At 38.6% G+C, this 24,927-nt stretch overlaps 2 protein-coding genes across 6 annotated transcripts in view; both read right to left on the bottom strand.

Annotated features, from left to right (window-relative positions):
- Positions 1-16,637, bottom strand: part of LOC120633619 (protein unc-79 homolog) — a 66,908-nt gene extending 50,271 nt beyond the window's left edge. For 3 of the 5 annotated variants that reach the window (XM_039903873.1, XM_039903870.1, XM_039903869.1), the window contains exons 1-8: positions 14,288-14,513; positions 9,575-9,694; positions 8,345-8,506; positions 7,143-7,313; positions 5,941-6,033; positions 5,131-5,316; positions 4,158-4,317; positions 3,536-3,608 (exon numbers count right to left, since the gene is read on the bottom strand). In XM_039903873.1, coding sequence (XP_039759807.1) covers positions 3,536-3,608; positions 4,158-4,317; positions 5,131-5,316; positions 5,941-6,033; positions 7,143-7,313; positions 8,345-8,506; positions 9,575-9,694; positions 14,288-14,408 — 1,086 coding nt within the window. In that variant the 5' untranslated portion in view covers positions 14,409-14,513. Of the gene's footprint in view, positions 1-3,535; positions 3,609-4,157; positions 4,318-5,130; positions 5,317-5,940; positions 6,034-7,142; positions 7,314-8,344; positions 8,507-9,574; positions 9,695-14,287; positions 14,514-16,289 lie in introns of those variants that run through there. The other 2 variants (XM_039903871.1, XM_039903872.1) reach the window with 2 other exon arrangements.
- Positions 16,638-16,831: 194 nt separating this feature from the next.
- On the bottom strand, positions 16,832-19,998 carry LOC120633620 (transient receptor potential channel pyrexia). The gene has a single exon (XM_039903874.1). The coding sequence runs from the start codon at positions 19,996-19,998 to the stop codon at positions 17,092-17,094; it is 2,907 nt and encodes a 968-aa protein (XP_039759808.1). The 3' UTR covers positions 16,832-17,091.
- Between the last annotated feature and the right edge of the window lie 4,929 nt (positions 19,999-24,927).

Consider the following 24,927-nt stretch of genomic DNA (forward strand, 5'->3'; position numbering starts at 1 on the left):
TGAGAGAGACGTCTACATGGACGACCTAGCTTCTTCCGCCTCATCTCTAGATGAAGCGGTAAAGATAACTCAAGAGTTGATACAACTGTTTAAGGCTGGTGGATTTGACTTAGTGAAATGGACCAGCAATTCGACTGAATTGCTCGGACACATTCCTTCATTTCACCGCCAATCTGAGTCGATCTCTCTTGACACTGATGACTCCTTTAAGATTCTTGGTCTTCATTGGCTTCCCGCATCTGATGAATTTATTTTTAGAGTTTCGCAACCGCAAAGTGATTGTACCAAAAGAGCTATACTTTCAGCTACCGCGCGTCTTTATGACGTTCTAGGTCTTGTTGGTCCAGTCATTTTATTCGCTAAATTACTCATAAAGGAGTTATGGCTTCTAAAAATAGGATGGGACGAGTGTCCCCCTCAACACATATGTGAAAAATGGCAAAATTATATAATTGAACTGCCTATTATTCAGAATCTTAAGTATCCTCGTCATGTTGGAATAGAAGACACTTCTGAAATTTATCTTCTCGCATTCTCTGACGCTAGTGAGCAAGCATTTGGCTCGGTTTTATACTTATACGTTAAAAACAGAAATCAAAGGCCTATAATTACACTTATTTGCTCTAAAACCCCCGTGGCACCGGTAAAACCAACGGTCACGCTAGCTAGGTTAGAGTTAAATGGAATAGTATTGCTTGCTCGACTTGTAAATTCAGTATATAATATATTGTCAACCCGCATAAAAATAAAGGAAGTACTCGCGTTTTCTGATTCAGAAGTCGCCCTTTGTTGGGCACTCTCTTCGCCACACAGGTTTAATACATATGTGGCTAACCGCATCTCTCAAATTCATACGCTATTGACATCAATTAAGGTGAACTTTTATCACATACCTGGTGTTCAAAACCCCGCGGACTGTGTGTCTCGTGGCCTTATGCCCACACAGTTTTCAAAACACGACCTTTGGTTTAAGGGTCCCCCATGGTTGTCTTTATCTTCAGAAGAGTGGCCCATAATAAAGTTTTCCTCTCATCAGGTTTCTTCATTACCTGAGGAGAAAACTACAACGCACTTAATAATATCGCACGATGAATATACAATTATAAAGCTTGGATCTAAATGTTCTTCTTGGACTAAATTTCTTCACGCCACGATTTATGTACTCAGATTCATGAAAAAACTTCCGCGCAGAGATATTATTACAGCTGAAGATATCAATGCAGCTGAATTACTGATAATTCGCACAGTACAACGCTCAGTCTTTCAGACTGATATTGACAACATTAAAAATAATAAACCATGTTCGTCAAAATTACGAAAATTATTTCCTTTTGTTTCTGAGGACATTCTTCGGGTGGGTGGACGTCTTGCTTACTCGTCGTTAGATTACTCGCATAAACACCCAATTTTATTACCCAAGAAGGGACACATAATAGATCTGTTAATTGATCACTATCATCGTAATCATTCACACGCTGGCCCTCAATTGCTTCTGTCTATATTGAGACAAAAATATTGGATATTATCCGCTCGTTGTGTGGTACGTCAACGCATACATAAGTGCAATGCATGTTTTAGGCATAATCCTAAGCCTACATTTCCACTTATGTCTGACCTTCCTAAGTGTAGGATCGAGAAAAGTAAGGCATTCCTACACACAGGTGTAGATTACGCTGGACCTCTCTATATCACATTGACTAGGAAACGCGGCATACGTAGTCAGAAGGCATATATATGCCTATTTGTTTGTTTGGTTACAAAGGCGGTTCACATAGAGCTAGCCTCTGATCTGAGTTCTGCCGCCTTCTTAAATTGTTTCAAAAGATTCCAGGCCAGGAGAGGAAATTGCGAAGTCCTGTACTCAGACCAAGGGACCAATTTCGTTTCATCCAAGGCTTATTTGAATGAGTTACATACCTTTTTAAAGTCAGAAGATTATTATAAGGACTTTAGTTCCAAATTAGCTAAATATCGTATAGATTGGAAACTTAATGCACCAACTGCAAGCCATTTTGGAGGAGTCTGGGAGAGTAATATTAAAAGTGTTAAAACTCTACTTTTTCGCGTAATCGGCAAACAAATTCTGACATACGAGGAAATGCTTACTGTACTTAATGAAATTGAGGCTGTACTTAACAGTCGACCTCTGTATGTTTTAAGTTCAGATCCCTCTGAACCCTCCGCGCTAACGCCTTCGCATTTTCTTTCAACCGTACCTTTGGAATTCATTCCAGCTCCAGACGTAACTGGAGAACGCGCTGGTCTTTTGTCTAGATTTTCTTTATTGGATTCTCTGGTTCAGTCATTCTGGAAGAGATTCAGAACGGAATATCTGCACAATTTGCAAGTGCGTCAAAAGTGGAACACTCCCACGAATCCGCTTACAATAGGGACTGTTGTGATAGTTATTGTACAAAACGCGCCGCCCTTACAGTGGCCACTTGGGGTCATTACTAAGGTGCTACCTGGCAAAGATGGAGTTGTCCGCGTAGTTCAAATAAAAACTAAGAACGGGACTTATATCCGGCCTATCGTTAAGTTATGTCCGCTGCCAACTCAATAATTTTTATCACTAGTTCTCATTTAATCTTATTATGCTTTAGTTAATTTATTTTATTTCTCTTTACGCATTACTCTTGTATAGTATACTTACAATATTAGGTCGTATTATAAGTTGCAATTATGTTTATATCCGTTTTATGAAGGGTTCCTTCATGTCCGGGGGATGTTTGATAAATTCTCATTAATCTGTGGTCGAAGTAATAGATAATGGCTACACTATGGATTTCCATCCTCCATTTTTTATATTTCCGCATCCTTATCTGCCCGCATCACGCCGCCAATTAGTTGCACACCTATATCCGCGGCAAACGCACGTCAATCTTCCGCTCATCCATTCAATAAAACCACATGGTCGGCCGGCCAAAGAACCTTATACTGGACGATTAATAGTATTTAAACCTACATCAGTGCTTTAGTGTTTAGTGATAACTTGTGAAACCTTGTGAAGTGACGAGAAATCAAGAGAACTGCATTACGACGAACTGTAAGTCCACGTGCAAATACTTTTCTGTCCAACCCTAGTTATCCCTTTTTCTATATCCTTTAAAGCCATAGTTTAAACATTAAAAAGGGGAAAAGAATCCAGCAAACCCTAAAATATACAGTCCACTAAATTTACAAAGAAAATAAATACCATTTTATGGTGATGATTCCCCGAAAGTAAAAATGGCGTCACCAAAAGTGCAACTGCTCGCTTCTTCGCTGTAGAATCTGCATTCCGAGCTCATGTCGAGAGGACCGTTTCTAAACAGGAAGCCGGTCAGGGGCTGAGCCATTCAATCCCAGATAATGTTAAACCTAAATACGAATCTTCGTATTTAGGTTTAACATTATCTGTATTCTTGTTTATGATCATCTGATCATAAACAAGAATACAGAAAGGTGGTGGAATACTACAAACTGATAACAGTTCAGTTACAAAAGCGCTTATAAAGTTCCTACTTGAAAGTAATTATAAGCAGATTAAACGTACCTTGTTTTCGCACACCATCGACACTTGCTGTTGGGGGTGCAAAATGTCGAAAAACCTTTGGTTTGGATGTTCTCTGGAAACAAAGATTAAAATTTTGGATCAATTTAGTCAATAAATTCGGTCAAGAATAACACATATATTAATGGAAAATTCTTCATAGATTCAAAAATACTTAGTTTATGTTGTTTGAAACTAATTTTTCGATTTCGGATTTAAATATTTCCACGGCGTGGCGGTAAGATTACATTTATTCCAACCGGGATTCGCGGTTCGCTCTCTCAGATGTGAGGCACACGTACAATGCCTTTGTGAATGATTAGAGTTGGAACATTAGTGTTAACATGTTAAATGTATAAACGTTTCATATTATAAGGGTCTGTGATAAGGTCTACATGAATAAATCACCTTTGAATTTGAATTTGAATTTTAACATTGAAATAAGTCCCATCTCATCTAACTTTTAAAATACTTACCCTGTGTATATATAAAAAGTTAAATAAAATATACCTGCGTCGGGTTTACTACTTGTCACCGTAATCTCGGCCGTTTCACGACCATTGCTGGACAGATCTTATTTTGAGGCGTATGTCAGTTTATCAGTGAAATGATATGCCTTATTTACCTGTGTATTTCATTAGCGCATTCAATGCACAGATACAGGGGCGGAGGCGTGTCGGAGGCGAAGGTGACGCTGATGCAGTGGTCGTAGCACACCTTCGCCGCTTCGGCTGAACCGGCGTTCGGGCACATGTCCCGCTGGCAGAAGAATGGGACCAGATCATCTAGACGGAAAATGGTGAAATCAATGTGTGCAAATAGCGCAAAACTTATATGCCGTTACGCTATGTTTCCAGGATATAAGATATCTATACCTACTGCCGCTGAAAAGGCATTGGAGCACCTGCAAGTTAAGAGATTTGTCACTGTGCTCGCGCTCTAACCTTAAAAGTTAAAATAGTTTATATTTTTGAAGTACAGCCGCCTCGCGGTGCACCTCTGTACTATCTACCGAAATAATAATTCATACGAGTACTTTAGAGGTTATGTACTGTCTCTGAGACTTATTTGTGAAAACAAAAACCGATTGTTTGTATAGTAAACCACTGACAAATTTTTACTGAAAGAAATCAGATACAACCCTAACACCACATACAAAATTAAAATAATATGACTTCTGTCCCCTTATTAGCTACGCGTCGCGTAGCGTAGGTTCTATGCGCGTGTCTGTATTTTATCTTCAATAGGGTTGTCGTAAGTAAACACATAGAATGTTTTGAATTACTTTGTATGTAAAAATAAATATGTTTCTTTTGATTTAATATTTTTACAGGATGATTCCTTACGAAATATACTTATGCACCGTTCAATATTATTTCTTAATTCTGTTACACGTTGTATAGTAAAGATTATAATTATAGATTATGAATCTTAAGGCTCTGTGATAAGATCCAATTTCCGAACAAGGGCGCTGATGGTTTCAAAAATTCAAAATTCAAAATTAATTTATTTCAAGTAGGCCTAATACAAGCACTTTTGAAATGCAAGTCTGTCGGTGTGTAGTGATTGTGTGATTTGAGTGGTGTGGAGCGACTCACTGGTGAACTTGCACAGCAGGCCCTTGCGGTCGAACAGCGTGGCGTCGAAGGGCGGCCAGTAGTAGAACAGCAGCTTGGCGGCCGACACGCGCGCGCCGCCCGTGCCGTACGCCACCACGCACAGCACGTCCTTCACCACGCCCTGCTTCATGGCCATGAGGCACTCCAGCAGCTGGCAGTGGTGCGCTGCGGGACGCATCCGTTCATTTTCATTTATATTATCATTTTATCTTTATGATATAGAAAAACCCTAAACAGTTAGCTTATTTGCCCACATCAAAACACCCAATGTCCTAATAATCATTATATTATCCAAATCCAAACGGAGGGTATTTGTTTTTGTTCTCTTTATTCTTTTCCGTAGGGAAAAGGCAAAGGTATATCACCGTACAGCCATTTCTTCATTGTTGTCTCATTTGATTGTAAGGCTTAAAGCCATATGATCAGTAGAGTAATGTTTTCTAATTCGGGTAAAATTCGGCTCTTCGATTGTTGATGTAATATATTCTTATATAATTTTGTAATGCTATTGTGAAACTCCCTTGTGTAGTTAAGTATCACCATACTAAGCGATAAGGCCGTCTTTTGTATACTGCTTCTGTTTTTTCTTAACTTGTTATGTGCAAATAAAAAATATAAATAAAAAAATTTACCGGCCCACGAGAGGCCACGGATCTCATACTACATTCACGTTCATCACACAGACATTTTGGAGGAATCGAGCCCACAGCCTGAGAAGGCGGGGTCGCTGTCCACTGCGCCAATCAGCCGTCAAAAGAAAGTGCTATTTGAATGCCTTCTTATTCTTACCAGGATTGCTAGAGTGCTGGAACACCATCATTATGATGGCACCTACAGACTGAGACGCCTCACTCTCTTCCTCGAGACCCGAATACCGTCGAGCTGTAATTAATGGACTCGATTAATTACAACACACAATGATTAAAAGCCTGTTTATTCAAAATGATACATAGGAAAGATGTTGAGATGTTTTAAAGTATATGTCCATCACTATTGAATAAATTCTGCTGGATTAACACATTCAGACCATTTATTATCATCATACCAACCCATTGCCGTCCCACTACAGGGCACGGGTCTTCTCCCACAATGAGAAGGGGTTAAGACCGTAGTCCACAACGCTGGCCCTGTGCGGATTGGTGGACTTCACACACGTTTGAGAACATTGTTGGAAATTCTCAGGTATGCAGGTTTGCTAACGATGTTTTCCTTCACCGTTGAAGCGAGTGATATTGATTAAAATGAACATAACTTATAAAAGTTAGAGGTAAGAAGGTAAGTTAGAGGAGAGAATAAGTTAGAGGCGTGCCTGAATCCGAACTCCATTTGGTAAAATCAGTGCCAAAAAGAAAAAACCAAAACAGGAAAAAACAAAAGAACTATGGTTTTCAAAACAAAAAAGCATGAGTAATAAGCTGTATATATTTGAAATTAAAATTCTTAAGTACGTTAAAACGCCAATTTCAAATGTAAGAACTTATTATTAATCTGAAGTACACCTTCGCGGGCTAGTGGTGATCCTGCATAAAGCTTACTCGTACACGTAGTACACTCCAGGACCCTTCGTACCGAAGGCTTGACCAGTGAGCAAGTAAGGTTTGGTGACATACATAACTTGCTCACTGGTCACAAATAAAGGAATATCATCACAACGGCAATAAAGTTTTGACGGGCGATCGTGTACGCAAACGTACATTAACACTTTTCTCTCTCTGAATCCACCACTCGTTTTGGTTAGTTGACGATATCACATTCTCTGCACGAGTGTCATTTTTTATGTTTAAAGCAAAAGACCTGGAAAAGGCTTGCTACTAAAACTGCCCTGCGAATTGGAACACAATTCGGATCCGAGGACGGTGCGCTCAATGTGTTATTAAAACTTGTGAAAACAGAGCTACGTTGACCTTGAGGTCTGATCTTGATGATTCTCAATCTGATTCTTGTTGTCATCGAATTTAGCATACTCCTATGTTATATTGAGTGGTACTTACTGATAGTAAAAGGCAGTATGTAATAGCAGAGCAGATGTAGTATCCCCTGGTGCAGGTTAGCAGGGAACACGGCCACGCAGTACGCGACTAAGTACGGAAGGTTGTCGATCATGTCGTACTCCAAAAACGGTAGCAGGCAGCCAAGGCACTGTAACACTGCTTGGCCGAATGCTAAACAAATGCAAATGTATGTTTTAAACTAAAATTGTGTGCCATGCTCGCTTATTAAATACACGGGCACTCCTTTCAGCTAGCTACAAGTCTTAAGACTGATACTGATACTGATTTAAGGATTAACGTAAATTACATGAGCGGTGATAGCACAGTGGGTAGGACTTCGACTCCACTTTCGGGGGGCAGAGTTCGAATCCCGGCACACACCTCTAACTTTGTGTAACCTCGTAAGTTATGTGCGTTTTTAGCAATTTAAATATTAGTGATATTTAAACGGTGAAGGAAAACATCGTGAGGAAACTGGAGACCACCAATGCGCACAGGACCAGTGTGGTGGACTAAGGCCCTAACCGCTTCTCATTGTGGAAGGAAACCCGTCCATTGTAGTGGGCCCGCAATGGGTTGATATGATAATGACATGAGCTAAGAATCTGTATATATACTTGTTATTAAAATACTGTGTTTCAACTCACACATGTTTTAGCACTTGTTTTATGTGACTATGTTATTTATCACCATCCCCATCGTCAACCCACTACCAGCCCACTGTTGGGCAGGGGTCTCCTCTCAGAATTAGTAAGGTTCGAAATCCACCACGCTGGCCAAGTTGGATTGGCAGACTTGACAAGCCCTTGAGAACATTATGGCAAATCATAAGGGATGCCTTCCCCGCTATGCAATACATATATACTTGCCTAAAACGCACATAGCCCCAAAAAGATAGAGTTGCGTACCGAGAATCCAAATCACCCACTTAGGTATCGCTGCTAGCCGAGTACTCACCCACCTAGCTATAGCCGCTAGCCGAGGTTTTATCTACATAGCTATCGCCGCTAGCCGAGGACTCACCCACTTAGCTAGCGCCGCTTATTACTCACTATTTTATTAACTAGGTAATATTTTTTTATTTAGTTTCGTAATCGATTTCTAGGTGATATCGCTATCGAAAACAGTACAAATTACCTATAAAGGCACGTTTGAAGAAGCCAAGGCTAAGATTCCCTTACAACATTCTTAGATAGACATACCTTGTATTCCATACTGCAAGTGAGGTGCCGAGTCAACGAGTTGTGATATCGCGTTGAACAGTCCCTTGTAGTCCAGGTTGGGGTACAGGCCCATCCGCTCAGCATCGTTGTCCGCGTCACGGATCATTTCCAAAGGGGATCGCGGGACATCTTTGAGAACACCTACAACACAATATATTGCTACTACGATGACCCAAAAGAAAACAGCATAAATGCATTGTAAATGCATCAGACTAGTCCACATCTCTGTCGATAGTAACAGATTTCAAAAATTCGCTTTTCTGCTGCGAATATATTTACCGAAATATATAATCATCACCATCATTTAAACTGATAGACGTCCAATGCTGGACGTCTTCTGACCAGAACACACACACAGCGATGCGGCTCGACGACATAAGCATGGAATTAGTACTTCTCCGGAAAAGCTATCTCAAAAAACTCTGCTACTCCTAACGCGGTTTTCACCAAAGGAGAACACGCTTATTACGTTTTTTGAACAGCTCACTAATCACTATAATATATCCTGGTAAATATAAAAGACCGATATACATCTTATTCTTCTATACTAATATATTCTTATTAATATATTGTTTGTTTGTTTATTTTAACGCGATCACCTGAGGAACTACTGGTCCGATTTTCGAAAATATTTCAGTGCTAGATAGCCTATTTATCGAGGAAGGCTATAAGCAATATAAAATTACGCTAAGTCCTATGAGAGCATAGCATCAATGAAGAATGTTTCAAAATCGGGGTATTTTATTATTGACGGACCAGGAAGATGGTCCAACTGATAAGTGGAAAAACATCGCCTATAAACAAGAAAACACTTTGGCATGTAAGGAGTATGTCCGGCAACCATTAATTGGAGGTTTCGGTGTTAAGCCTCATGCGCCTGTAATTACACCGGAAACCACGCCCTTCAGACCGGAACACGGCATTGCAACAATGCTGCTCAGCGGCAGAAATAAGCATGGCGATAGTACTTCCCCAGACGAGCTCTACTACTACTAAACAGATTGGTGATCGCAGTAGATTGTTGTGGTAATCCGTTATACTCCCCGCCTAGTAAGGTACACCAACGCGAAGGGAAGGGGTGGTGACAACTGTATTCTGATCTGCCGTCACTAGGCACCACACGACCGATATGCATGATACTTTATATAAGTGCTGTAAACTAAGTAATGTAGGGATCACTTATATCGTAGATATGTAATAGCCACTTACTGAGCAGAGTCTGCGAGAAGTATTTGACGGTGTTGGCGATGTCTGTGCCGGAGGGCAGCGGTTGGATGTTGTGCATAAGCCGGAGCTGGCAGTCGTATAGGCTCCGGATCTTCGCCGTGACTGTAACATAGCTCATTAACACCTCCTGCCTTTAGACACACATAGCACTTTATCCACTGGTAAACTAGTAATAAATAAAGTTAAAAATGAATTAAAAAATCGTGCATAAATTGCTGTTACTCTGGTACTCAAGTCTAATGTTACAATGGTGTATCTGTAGCTAAATGACCAAAATTATTAATAAAAATTTTACTGTCACTCATCAATTAAAAAAAACTCTGAAAAGTTTTACTATAAATACCAATTAGGTAAAATTGGCCCTCAAAATAGAAGTGAAGCTACATTATAGCGTGGCGTGGAAACGTGTGAAGATTATAACTTTTTAACTTTTCGAATCGTTATATTTCAGAAGAGACGCAATTGCAATAGCAGACGTGATATCCTGGTCACTTGAAAGTCTTAAGTACGAAATTCACACACAATCTTTCAAAGAAAGATTTACTATTTTAATCCAATGAACATTAAGTTTGCTATACTCCGTGAAGAGCAGGAGAATCTGCACGGTGCAACAGATCTTCTGCAGTGTACGCTACACACATTGAGCTCCGATTTCGGAGCATCCTCAGATTTTGATTATACGGTGAACAATTTCTAAGACTTAGCCATTGTTTGTGCATATTCTCCTACTTTTCGTGGAGTATACCAAATTAAGCTTATCATGGAATTCCACAATGTAGCGCCTTGCTTCCATCCAATATTTTTTTTTTTTGTCATCTGCTACTCTACGAAAACCTTTAGCGCCATGTCTGCACCACTTACCGTTTACACGTATTATCCACGATCATTAGACGTCCACTGCTGGCCATAAGTTTTTTTTTAACTTTGATAGACTAGCGCTTGACCACAATCTCACCTGATGGAAAGTGTAGATGTGGCCTAAGATGCGACGCGCTTGCCTAAAAGATGCCTTTTCACTCGTGTTTTAAAGATTACGGAGAAGAATTAGGAAACGCAGAACTCGGAAGGGCGTTCCAAATCCCAGCCATGCGCATAAGAAAAGAAGAGGAAAATCGCTTCGTGCTAGTTTCTGGGATATTAACAAGGGATGGTAGAATTTTGTAGGGATTTCAATATTCCATGATCTTGTGACGATACATTCCCTGCGAGTCACTCGATGGCATCTGCCCACCTAGTGGGTAGACTATTAACACTGCGTTTTCCACTGTGGGTTGCCATTCCATCAGCTGAAACCTCCCCCAGCAGTTCTGCGAGCTAAACCAAAAGTAGTTACCATTTTCGCCACCTGCTGCCAGTTGATCAAAAACCAGGGCTCCTAATTTTGCAAGCTTTTGAATAATAGATGAAGAAAATCTTTGTAAATATAGCTTCCATGCAACAACAAAAGCTACGAAATAACGTAAGCACTCTAAAACCAGGCACTAAGATCTATTTTGCTATGAGCTTTCGTTGGGTGTTAAGGTACTTTATATCAGGTGCACTATTCATTGTTCTTAGGTGTATCTACCTCCCACTTAGTCGCTTAGTCAGCGATATTGGAAGTGTAAAATTCAGAACTTTTTTTGTATTTAATATTTTTTTTCATCTACAGCACAAACACTTAGGTATTCCATTCAACTATATTATTTATATCTAGCAGTGTGAAGCAAGGTAACTAGACACAGTAATACTATAATATATATAAAACTTAGGTACATATATGTACATATAGGTATTTGTATTACAGGAATTATCAGTGTATCATATACAATTTATATGTTAAATAATATTCTATGAAAGTGTGATATTTAGCAGTATTTTGTATCAAATATATATTTTACCACCTATAACCCAGAATTGTTTAATTATTTAATAGGTATTCGTTTTATATATATATGTAATATACTTATGCTAAGTAATTGTTGATATGTGATCTGTACATAAACTACTTAAAAAAAATAGCAAAGTAAAGAAGAAAACTGGCATATGAAATATAAGTAAAAGCTATAGAAAAAGTCTATACTTCAAGTATGTCCCAATGCAGAGGCCACATAGGTAGAGTAGAATAGATATATAGTTTAAAACGCATTTAAATCATTACTTTGGCGCCTCACAGTGCATTCAACGCTCAGCGTAGATTCCACAAATACGATTATTGAGGGATGTTTTAGTACCGTAATTTTTCAGTAACCTTATTTATATAACCTACACTATGCGTTGGGATGCCTTGTGAGAATTAACAGTAATTTTAGTATATAAGGGTGTTAGCGTATTTGCTATAAAATCTAAGTTTAATGTAAGTATATCCTAGTTTCTAAATATTATTATTTAGTTTATAATATTTTAAAACAGAAATACAAATTCGTACCTTTTTAGTTAGTTAAAAATAATTATCTGAGTACTTACCATGGTAGAAATCAATTAAAGCAATACATAGTTTCGTTTTGTGTAATTTATTTAGTTCATAACGCACGGATGAAGTAATTTTGTGTTATGGGGCAATCATATTTGCGCAGATATCTCGACATAATATCTATAATCCGTTTCAGTTCGGCACTTTATGTGTTTGGGTCTTTTAAACAAACGCAATTTGTATATATTAATATACGTCTCACAGTTTTACAAACCATACAGATGGGCAAAGAATGTATTTTTTATTTATCCATATATTTAAAAAACAAGTTTTACTATACTTACAATTATTTTCATCATGATGATGCCATGATGTGGGCGAGTATATGAATCCTAAAGTCCTACCCAGTTAATTAGATGCTTTTAAAAAAAAATTATAAAAGTATGTAAGCTACGAGTCTTATAAAATAAAGTCGCACCCAAATCAACTGTTCATTGTTAAATTTTTCCGCGCTTATTATTATTGTCATATAATTGTTTAACTGTATGTGTTAATATTATTTAATTTAATAATTTAGAAAACAAAAAAGCAACCTTTATCAATTAAAACGCAAATATGTGAGCATGCACTTGTACATGTTTATAACTCAACTGAATGCATTGTGAAACTGTGGCAGTGTGTAACAACATATGTTATGACAAATAAAATATGAAGATCATTATAATTTAAAAAAAGAAAAAATATGTCCTGTAAAGTAAAACAAAGAATCCATTTGTTAAAAAGTATGAAAGTTACGAGTTTTATAAAATACAGTCACACCCAAATCAACTATTAATTAAATAAATTTTTTCGCGCTTATTATTTTTGTCATATATGTAATTGTTTAACTGAATGTGTAAATATTATTTAATTTAATAATTTAGAAAACAAAAAGCAACCTTTATTAAGGAAAACGCAAATATGTGAGCATGCACCACTTGTACATGTTCATAGCCCAACTGTATGCATTTTTAAACTGTGGCTGCGTGAAACAATAGTATGTTATGACAAATAAAATATGAAGATCAATTTAAATCAAAAAAAAGAAAATATATCCTGTAAAGTAAACCAAATAGCCAGTACCATTAGCTTTGCTGCAAGGTTTCGGTACAACATCAAAGGTCATGTAAAGGTCAACATCAAACACCGACGGGCACACTGGGTCAACACCAAACACCGAAGGGCAAACCAGGTTAACACCAACATTACCTTGGGATAAACAGCGTGCAGCGATATTCAGACGAAGTAACAGGGGTACAACCAGCTAACAACTATCTAGGATTGCCATCTTCCTAAGTATAACATTGTTAAGCCCAGATCTCTTTCATATTGTACATAACTTTTGGATTAAATAATTTATCATTTTAAAAAGGTCTGTTTGAATTATTATAAATGGTCAATTTGAATTATTATAATAAGGCCAAAACTTGACCTGTTGGTTAAAAAATCAAGTACAGAAGTTAGTAACTGTTGAGATTGCATGCTTTGCGAAAACCAATAAAAAAATAAACATGTTGAAACTCTTACTGCTTGGATTTCGACCATTTTCCACAGTGGCGCCAATCAACTATAATTTCCTGTATTTTTTATATTAGGTATAAATTATAAAAATATAAAAGATATTTTTATCTAGGCCAATACTTTTATTTGGTGTGTATCATTCATATCGATTTTATTATTAAAAGTGACAAAAAACAGAATAGAATCTAGGGAGAATTAAACAGAGTTTAGGAAGAGTGTCACAATAAGTAGATGGCAATACTATAAGTTTATAGACACGAAAAGGATGGAAGACTCAAGACATCTAGCCTTAGGAGGCCAAGCATAGCGTGGGGACAGAGTAGGGTTGCCACCTCTTTGAATTATGCCCAGTTCCAATTACACTTGTCAATATATATTTAAATCTATGTTTCTCTCCATTCTCTCAATTTCATGATTCTGTTTATCAAGCTTTTGTCCAATAAAAGTGGATAAGAAACTTTGTATTCAAAATTTTTTTAAAGTCAGACTATAATTATTAGTAATGATGTCAATCATTACCAAATAGCCAGTATATTATTAAGAAAAAGAAAGTGAGTATGTAAGTTCTTGTTTAGTTAATTATTTCTCTTTTACAATTTACTTATAACTTACATATAAACATTTTACTTATTTTTGACCTTTTAAAGTCAAATTCTTTTTATTAAATGGGTGGCAACCCTAGAATCAGAGCCGGAATTGTGCAAACAATTGCAACAAATAATTGCCCGCAAACACGAGCTCACCTTTCTGGTTCAGCGGCTCCAAAACAAGCTGCATGTTATCACACGCCTGGGCGGTCTGCATTGGGTACACACTAAAAGCTTTAACTGAGGTTGCCGAGGTACCTCTGAAAAAGAAATGCATTAATGGACATGCATGCGGGCCACAGACTTGTACAGGAAAAAGTTAGACAAGAAATACAAAAGCAAAATGTTCAGAAGAGTCCTGTTTCTTGCACAATCAGCTTCCTATGTCTTCCATGTCTGATGTTTGCAAAAGTTGTTGATTGTGTTGATTTTGTAAAATTTTGACATTTGACCATCCTCTAAGTTGCAACAAGTGTTATTGTTGTCATGTACAAATTAATTCTGTTTAGTGCCCACAATCTGAGGGAGCATTAGACTTGAGAAGGGTACAAAAATAGTCTTTAAAACTGTGCATTTTAACTACTTAATTAACTAAGTCGCTGATGACAACCTTTTTCTGATTTCATATGAGATAATGCAAGCAACTTGAAGCTTAGCTAACAATGCATAACCAGTGAAATTACCAAAGGTACACACAAAAAAACACTCCTCCATATTATGAAAAATTAAAAAGTTATTACGTATTTGAATTGGGATTCAAACAAAAGCCATCAATATTGTTAACAAAAATATATATTTTTAACATTACAGACAGGCTTAAAATGCAATTTTGTATTATATAGTGAGGAATCAACTGTGCTAATTTGACCTGCACAGTATTGTTAGCTAAATGGCAAACTGCAAAGCAATGGTCAAAATTTTACCAAATCATTGGACTGGATGAGTTTGCAGCCGTCTCACTGTCTATCTTTTTTTGTTGTCTGTGGTTGGCGCTTTTCAACCCAATGTGAGCTGTTGCCACTACTTTAATAAAACCAATGTGATGACTGAAAGATAGCATTTAATTTTTAATATTACGTAGATTTCTTTGAGCTTCACTGCAACCTCTAAGGCATAACTTTTGCAGCGGATAAGAGTCTGCAGAGCCTACTTTATTAAATAATTATTGTTTTCTACCACACTGCCCTAAAGTCCATTTATTCTTACTTGTCTTATAAAGTAAACAGTCTTCTTGTTTGTATTACTGTTAAGTTCCTTTTAAAATTGCTCAGAAAATAATAAAAACACACCTACTTAAAAACATCCAATTCAATTCTGTTTGTATTTATTTATATTTCCACACTTGTTTTTTTATAATTTCAAATCAAACTTTACACTAAAAAGTAATGAAAAGATTGCTTACATTACGTAACATTGTTAGAAAAAATTGAGTGAAGAAGATACATGTTTTTATTTAAATTAATGTATGTAAACATAACTGTTTATTTTGTTTGATAATGGTCAGCAAACCTTTTTAATTTTAAACATTTTCTATGTTTGAAATTAGAAAGGTTATCAATATTACTGTACAGTTTTGTTGGCTTTTGAACATGGTAATCTCAGGAAATAACAGTCAAATTTAATATTAATTATAATAATAAAATCCTTCATTGCAATACTCTATTGTTAGTACAATAAATTACTTCTTGCCTTAACTACTACTTGTGAATATGAGACAGGCACTATTTGTTAGTAATAAAAATTGTGTATTTACTCATAAGACTATCACAGAAAGCTTGAAAAGGGAAATGGCTCTAAAGTGCCAGATTTAAACGATTATTTAATCTTTCTTTATATGATATGTTTATATATTAGCAATAAAGGCTTTATTTATTCATTTGTTATGTTAAAGTTATTTGTTATTATAGGGAACTGTTAAATAACTCTACTGTTATGTAATGAAAGTGATAGGTACATTTAATTTAAAAAAAACTGGAAATTTTCTACCTACCTACGTAACCGAAAAAAAAAACTAAACAAGAAAAGTTTTATCAGATCACATGCACACCGTGGCACTTAGCCCAACAGCAGTTTATTCGATGTGGTAGCCAGCTCACACCGGGTTAAAACGAGCGGTAAAGCCTAAAGCGGCATCTTTTCTTAGCAATAATAGACTCACAGGCCGCCGCCCGCGTCCCCATGTTAATCAGTTGTATCTTAAAACTGCCCTGCATTTGACTGACACACGCGAAGTGGAAGGAAAGCTCTAATCAATACAGTATACAACAATTTAGGCGTAGATCGCGGTCCGCCTGGGCGAAAGAGATGAGACCTGAGTCTAGATTTACTCTTCTCTTCAGGCTATCGATCGGAAACTTATGCTTTGTAAATAACATTGTTTTCATTTGAGCTTACCGCGCAACGCGATATTTATTGGGTCAATCACGTCAATGTCATATGACAGTGACATATGAAAGACCTGCGGAGTTGCCATGTCAGTTGTGATCGGTCAGTGAAAAATACTGTATTTAAATAAATATTACTATCGCGTTATTCTTTTTCTTTTAGTTATTAATTACGTAGGTAAATGAAAATCCTGTTGACTCAACAACAGACAAAAAATAATTAATTTAATCTAAATTACAATAATTATTTTCACTTTATATCCATAGACTATTTTAATATTCAGTTATTTTTTAGGAGGCAAATAAAATAATCCTCTTTAAAAAATAAATTTATTATGATGATAAATTACTTAGGTATATCACAAAATCACATTATCTTTAACGATCACAGCTCATCCACCTCCATCTAAAGTACAATAATAAAACTCCCGACTTTCTATACTACCAAAAATCACTTTATTGTTTAAAATTCGCAACCTTATTCATGTTTTAAACGAGTAACGATATACGACAAGTGCTCGCTACAGTTTGTTGACTTTTACCGCTGGCATTGAAAATAAATGGCCTATTATAACATCAACGGTTATCCATCGCTCCAGCCAGGGCTTGCTGTATTACGAGCTGTTGGGCACTAATCAGCTTCTTTAGCTCTTTCACTTCCTGTGTCAACAGACGAACATTCTCTGACGTCTCATCCAATCTCGATTGAAGATTCCCAATCCCTGACGAGTAGCCGTACTCCCGATATCCAGAATCATTATTATTTTCATATTTTTTGAAACACGAGTACGCTCCAGTAGTTGAACCGTTTGACGATATCGTGTGACCATACTGTTTTCTCATTTTAGCAATATCGTAAGCTGCCATCATTATATCCCTCGGTAAGCGTTTTTCACTGGGATTCAACGGTTTAACACTCAAAACAACTCTGTACGCTTGTGGTGAAACCAGGGCCGACGAATGCAATATTTTAAGCAGGCATTTCGGTAGGTATCCATTAAACAATGCTAATTCCATGTATGAAATAAGTTTGGTCTGGCGAACAAGCTTAGAAAGGCCAGCTGTTTTCCTCAAGCCTTGGATATCGTGAACAGCTATACCAACGAGCAGATTCATGAGCACCACGGTAACAAACATGAGAAATAGAACGTACGTTATCTGAGCGGAGAACTCTAGCAACACAGGTGGATCATTTCCATCTGGCTCGTTCAGGAGCAAATCCAAGTTCAGTTCACCGATCATCATAGTCAGCACCGTTATGAATCCCATAAATGGATTTGCGAAAGAGGATGAGTCGGGAAAGATAACACAGAAACTTATTGTAAATCCAATCAATATACACGAATAAGCCATTAAAAGCTTCGCAAATTCCTTTTGTACTTTCTGGTACATGGCAACGTAGGTCCCAAAGACTGGCAATTGGCCTATCATCATCATCAAATTGGTCCATCCTGCAAGTACTGCAAAAGCTCCGACATGATTTTGCCACGTGTATGTTATATTCGTGTAAATATATGATATCAAGAAAACGCTGATAATCACAAACCACTCTATGATGTTTTCCGATTGCATTAAATACTGTTTCACAGTAGAGTAACCAGCTATGCCATATACTTTTCTGAATATTTCAAAAATCGTTATACCTGCAAGCACCCACCATTGCATTTCTATTACAAATGGGTTCTTTCTCAGTAAATCACCGAGTATAGATTGCTTTTGACACAGCTCTTGCTCTTGAATCGTCTCCTCCATGTCCTTACTTCCATTATAACAATTATGTGCAAGTGCAGTTAGTACATATAGAGTGAGACAAAGTACGAAAATAAAGCTTAAAAATAATCGTGCAACATAGTATTTACGTATTTTTTCCCATTTAATATACAGGAACGCAGAACAGAGAGGATGAAGTAACACTTCCTTCTGTCCTTCATCTACAAATGTGTTCAGATAGCTTATTTCCCGTGGGTAGCAGTGTTGGAGAATGCTGCGGAAGTCAAGTTCAAGTTCGACCTCTCGGTTGCTAGATTGCGAGTGGTGTAATGTGATAGCACAGTCCAGCTTCCTTGTTATCATCGCTAGGGACGCGGGAGTCTTGCGGGCTATAACATTAAGCGCTGAGTTTCCTTTTTTAGATCGCGTTGTCACATCAGCGCCGTGATAAATTAAGGTTTCAACACATGTAGAGAGTCCGTCAAGTGCAGCTAAGTGTAATGGTGTGAACCCGTATTCATCTTTTTGATTGACGTTTGCTCCCCAACTTATTAATGTTTCAATAATGTCACAAGCGCTATCAGATTTTCCTATGGCAGCATGAAGCGGGGTTCTTTTATCAAAATCCATAGAATTCGGTTCTGCGTTTCCTTTTCTGAGTAACGATTCCACGCATTCTAAGCTTGCCGATCGTGCTGCTAGATGCAGAGCAGTGAATCCTCTATGGTTTTTTAAAGAAGAGTCGGCTCCTTTGGTTAGAAGTAAATCCACGCATTCTCCGAATCCACCGTCGGCTGCCAAATGCAATGCCGTTGATTCTCTGTCACCCACTCTTGTTCTGACGTTAGGATCGGCCCCCGGTGTTTCCAGAAGAATTGAAAGGCATTGAAACATTCCCAAATCAGCGGCAAGGTGAATTGCATTAGTGCCGCCGGGTTCTATTTGATTGACGTCGACACCGTGCGATATAAACAATTTGAGACATTCAACGGAATTAGCACGCACAGCGCAATGCAGTAGACCACCTTCACAGTTGACGTATTTGACAGCTGCTTGAACCGAAGCGCCACGGTTGATGAGTATGTTAGCCACTTCCACAGAATTTCCAAATGCAGCGCAGTGAAGAGGTGCAAAACATCTTGGCATGTAATTGGGGTCCGCTCCGCATGATAGCAAATAATTGGCGCACTCCGCCGAGCCACTAAACGCGGCCGCGTGTAATGGGGATAGGCCGAGCGCGTCGAAATATAACGGGTCCGCGCCCGCTTCGATAAGTGGCGATAAAAATTGACCAAGCTTAAGAAAGGATGCCCAAAATAGGCAGACATTTCTCTCGGCCTCGGATGCCGCTGCGAATGTAGTGACTGCGGTTTCTATTGTTATGACGCCCGATTCCAATTCGTCGAGAAGTCTCAGCCTGCCGCCGACTGCTCGCATTTGTTCGTAAGCGCTCTGACGTAGCGAATCGGAGCAGATGTGCGCAGTTAGGTCGAGCGGGGGTTCCTCGAAGCTATCGTACATGTTGGGGGCGCTCTCGGCGGGGGGTGACGAGCCGGCGAGGACATACTCGAGCTGCCCCATGGAGGGGTAGGCCCGCTCGAGGGACTCCTCGTCGAGCGGGCTGGTCTGCGCCCTCGCCGGGGAGCTGAGCACGCGGGCCACTCGCGGCCGGCGGTCCATGGTGGGCGGCAGGGCTCGGGGGGCATCGTCAGCGTCATCGGCGCGGCGCGAGCGGAACCAGCGCCGCGAGAGCAGGCTGCGCGCGGTGGGCATGCGGGCGGCCGGCGCGGGACTGGACTCCGGCGTTGCCCGCTATTGTTCGTCAATTGCGCTAATGTGGATGAATCGCGCGCACCTTTGTCGTTAAGGATCCTATACACACGGTTTATTTTATATTGCTACACATGTTCGCACAATCCCGTGACTGCAATCTTATCTGGTGGTCCGCGATGATGCTGCTTAACATGGTGACGGACTAACCTGTTAGCTACCCGGCTTACATGTTAGTTGAACTATAAGAGGTATGGGTTCAATACAATTGCCGTACCCTGGCAGTTATATTAAACCCATACGTCTAATAGGTTTCTACGGTACATCTTAATCGCTTGGTTGATTGTCTTTGTCGGTAGAATGTTGATCATAGGCCGAAGCCTCCAACCAGACCAAACCGCGGTTCCAGGGAGGTCGTAAAAGTTTATATTTTTAACCTATTAATAAATATAATATTCTAAATATAACCGAAAATAGACTATGTAAAACTAAATGAAATCTCAAACGTATTCGAAATCACGGCAGCGAGGCACACTTCCTAAGATGCTGGCAGCATTGCCCCTTTGGATGGCTAATTTCTATTAAAACCTAAGTACACTAAATATTATGCTTGCTGCAATAGAGAATATTACAGGAAACGCATTCCTGCCATTAGATAAATAAGCTTGAAGTTAGTATTGAGTTGAAATAGCCAAAAAGTCGAAGTCGAAGGAAGTCTAGATAGCGCACCCTTAATGGTGTAGAATATAGGCTCAAGGTTTGTGCAGGATTAATAAAAAACTGTACGCAGATGAAATAATTGCGGGCAACTGCTAATATAACTTTAAACACATAACGATGACGATGAATCCGGAACAAATGTATATGGTCTCTTATAGCGATCAAATGCTATTAACAATGGCCGGTCGAGCGGCTCAGATCGCATCTTTTTGCACCTATTTACTAACATTTTGCCGTCACTTCAATATGTCTCCAATGTGCCATTCTTTTCAATGCATAGATTTTTTTTCAAATTAAATTTAATAATAGGCCTTGAATTTTAGGTATAATAATATATGACATCGAAATCGGAACAACATTAACCATAGGGGGCGGTCACGGACGTCACAAAATATAATATATCTCAATTATTTAAATCTCTTTACTGGCAACACTCATTTAAAATTAAGATAAAGTTGCCCTGAGTTTTGAAATACCTAACTGGTTTTTCAAAACTCAGGGCAAATTATTATGGTTTTTTTTAATGAACGCATAGGTAATCTATTATGAATCCTACGACTGTTCGTGGGAAATTAATAAAAAATAAAACACAACTGCGTTGTTATTTTTTTAATTAACGTACTTAGGTTGGTATTCGAGTAATATCTTGGTGATAAATACACGGGCACTGCACGGGTGTCCTCATATAATAAATAAATAAACAGCAATATCAGTCGTTATCTAACCCCAAATTGGTCGTAGATTGTGTTATGGGTACTAAAATGACTACATAAACTGATGGCCGATTGGCGCAGTTTGCAGCGACCCTGCTTTCTGAGTCCAAGGCCGTGGGTTCGATTCCTACAACTGGAAAATGTTTGTGTGATGAGCATGAATGTTTTTCAGTGTCTGGGTGTTTATATGTATATTCTAAGTATTTATGTACATTATTTATAAAAAAAATAAATCATCTTAGTACCCATAACACAAGCTACGCTTGCTTTGGGGCTAGATGGCGATGTGTGCGTTGTCGTAATATACTTATTTATTATTATTTATATTAACAGAATAGACAAAGTAAATTACTTCGTCTGTTCTTTGAAACGGTGGCGGTTCGAACTTCGAACCCACATCCTTTTTTATAGCTGCCGACGACACATAAAGATTTGAGTCAATACGTCCAGTTTGATTGTCCGCAAGCATCACATGCTTGGAACACGTGGGAACCGAGGGATCTGAAAAACAGAACAATGAAATAATTTGCCACTCAATGCATCATCTTTAGTTACTAAGTTACATACATAATTAGATACCAATTTTTGATGATTAACTGGAAACGTTGTGAATTTAAGCAGGAGGTCCCGGGTTTTATTCCCGCCAGGGGCAATTTGGGAATTTATAATTTCTAAATTTCCTCTGGTCTAGTGATCTACTAGTGATCTACTATCCACCCTAAGGCAAAGACGTGCCGCTAAGCGATTTAGTGTTCCGGTGCGATGTCGTGTAGAAACCGATTAGGGGTATGACTACCATACTCCCTAACGGGTTAGCCCGCTAACATCTTAGTCTGCATCATCACTTACCACCAGGTGAGATTGCAGTCAAGGGCTTACTTGTAGTAGAATAAAAGAAACGTATGATAAATTTTAGTAGTTAATTCAATCCGTATACTATATATCCGTACTAAAAGTTAATCTTAACAATTATTCATCGTTAACGTCTCCTGAGGGTGCTGCGGTTTCGGAGCGAAACGTGCGTAGAGGGTACATTGCCGAGGATCTGTTTGGTCAATCCGTATACGGATTAAAGTAATTATAAATTACACCATACAGAGTCTCCTGCTGTTCGCGGAGTATAGCAAATTAAGCTTAATTTTCATAATATATTATGGATTTCCGCAAAGTGACGCCTGCTTCTATCCAATATGTAGGCTTTTTTTGTGACAGTGCTCGTCTGGGGAAGTACTGCCGCCTTTTTTCTGCCGCTAAGCAGCTTTGTTGCAATTACGTGTTGTAGGGGTTATTTACACCTACTCCTCAAGTTACTCCTCCTCGACTTGTTCCTTGCATGCGCTGCGAAGTGTTGCTCTGTTTATAGGCGATGGTATTCCACTTACCATCAGGTGGGCCATCTGATTGGTCTGTCGATTATTACTATAAAAAAATCTACCAATCAGCTCAACGAGTTCCAAAGCTGTTTTGGCGATGGAGGGGGCACATAGTTCGGAGAGCCGATGGACGTTGGGATCCCAAGGTACTGAAAACATCGCAACGGTTTCTTAATTTCCAACAATGTGGACTTACAACAAACGGGTCGTTGGAAGCCGCTGGAAATATGAATGTGTATTTTGATGCTCGCTACAAGTTTTTGTAGGCAGAGGTCATCATCATCATAACAACCCATTACCGGTCCGCGGTAGGAGGAGACTCCGCCAATGAGTAGGGGTTAAGGACGTAGTCCACCACGCTGACCCAGTGCGGATTGGTGGACTCCACACACCTTTGAGAACATTATGGAGAACTTTCAGGTATGCAGGTTTCCTCACGATGTTTTCCTTCACCGTTGAAGCAAGTGATATTTAATAACTTAAAACGCTCACGCAATGCAACTTTAAAAAGTTAAAGTTGCTGGCGGGGATTCGAACTCGGCCCCCCCAAAGGGTCGTCGAGCTCCTACCCACTGGGCTATCACCGATGGCAGAGGTACTGGCATTTTAATTGGCGCAGTGTTAACTTCAAAGTCCTTAATGAATTTGAACCCAGGACATTCTGCTGAGCTCAGCTTTTCATAGTCACAACGGAGCTCTTAGCTGAATACAAATTAGCATACAATACCACATCAGCCGTCGGTGTTCACCGCAGATCCATGGAAACCTTTTGTCAGGTGTTTTGTGTGATCACAATGTCCGGTCACGGTTGTTGGTATTTTCCATGATTGGACATTTCCAATTATTCGAGGTAGACAAGGTCGTGGCGATCCCATGGGCTCAATGTAGCGCAAAGTCCACTTGTAGGATTAACTAATGAAAAGCCGAAATTGAGAACGGCTCGGTTATGCATTCGTTGAATCTATACTTGAATTGAAATCGAAATACATCGACGTCGCTGACGCAATGGTGAGTGTGTTTTCTTATAAGTGTGAGGTCCCGGATTTGATCTTTGGCAGGGGCAACTTGGGAATTTGTAATTTCTTCCTTTTTTCCCATATTAATAATAACTGTCGGACCAAGCAGATAGCCCACCTGCTAGTAAAGGTAAAACCTTCGCCTATAAACAGGGAATTACTAAGCAGGATATGCAAGGGACACGACATCGCGCCTGTGCCAACCTAAGGCGCAAGTGTTAAGCCTCACGCGCCTCTAATAAATTCAAAAATTCAAATTCAAAATTTCTTTACTCATGTAGGCCTATCACAGGCACCTATGAAGCGTTCATACATACATATTTACATAATTGTAAGGGGATGGTGATAACTACGTTCGCCAACTTAAAACTAAAGCTACTAGCTAGCTAGCTAAGAAGAGCCCACAACAAACTTGGCCGGGTAAATTTTTTTTTGTTAGCACCATCTCACAGTAAATTTATTTAGCTATGAAGCTAGAGCAATTCACACCCAAGCTTTTTTATCGTTTAAGTAATCTAGTATTATAATAGGATTTTTCTGTAAGCTTACGTTTTATATAAACTTTGAACAAATGAAATCTTTGAGAGACATCTCAAAGATTTCATTTGGTAATTTGTTATAAAATTATATACAATTGCCCTTGAATGAATTTGCAATTTTGTGTAGCCTGGTAAACTGCACGAGTTTATTTTTGCTTCTAATATTTATATTGTTACAGTCCGTTTTCTTTTTAAATTTTGTTATATTCTTATGGCCATCAATTAAATTTTCATATATGTACTGACTATGCACCGTCATTATTTAACTTCTTTAAATTTATCCCTTAAAGACTCTCTGGGGCCCATTTTATATATCGCACGAACAGCCCTTTTCTGCAGGACGGCAAAATGTAATTATACCGGCAACCACACAAGTCTGGAACTACCTGTCAAGAAATGCATGTAGCATTGCCACTCCTAGCAAATAAATAAATATATTACGGACAATACACACATCGCCATCTTGCCCCGAAGTAAGCGTAGCTTGTGTTATGCGTACTAAAATATCTGATAATTTTTTTTATGAACAACTAGCGTACCCAGCCCGCTTCGCCGGGCTAGATTTTGCTTT

This window comes from Pararge aegeria, chromosome 22 (assembly GCF_905163445.1).
Source record: "Pararge aegeria chromosome 22, ilParAegt1.1, whole genome shotgun sequence".
NCBI classification, from domain to species: Eukaryota; Metazoa; Arthropoda; class Insecta; order Lepidoptera; family Nymphalidae; genus Pararge; species Pararge aegeria.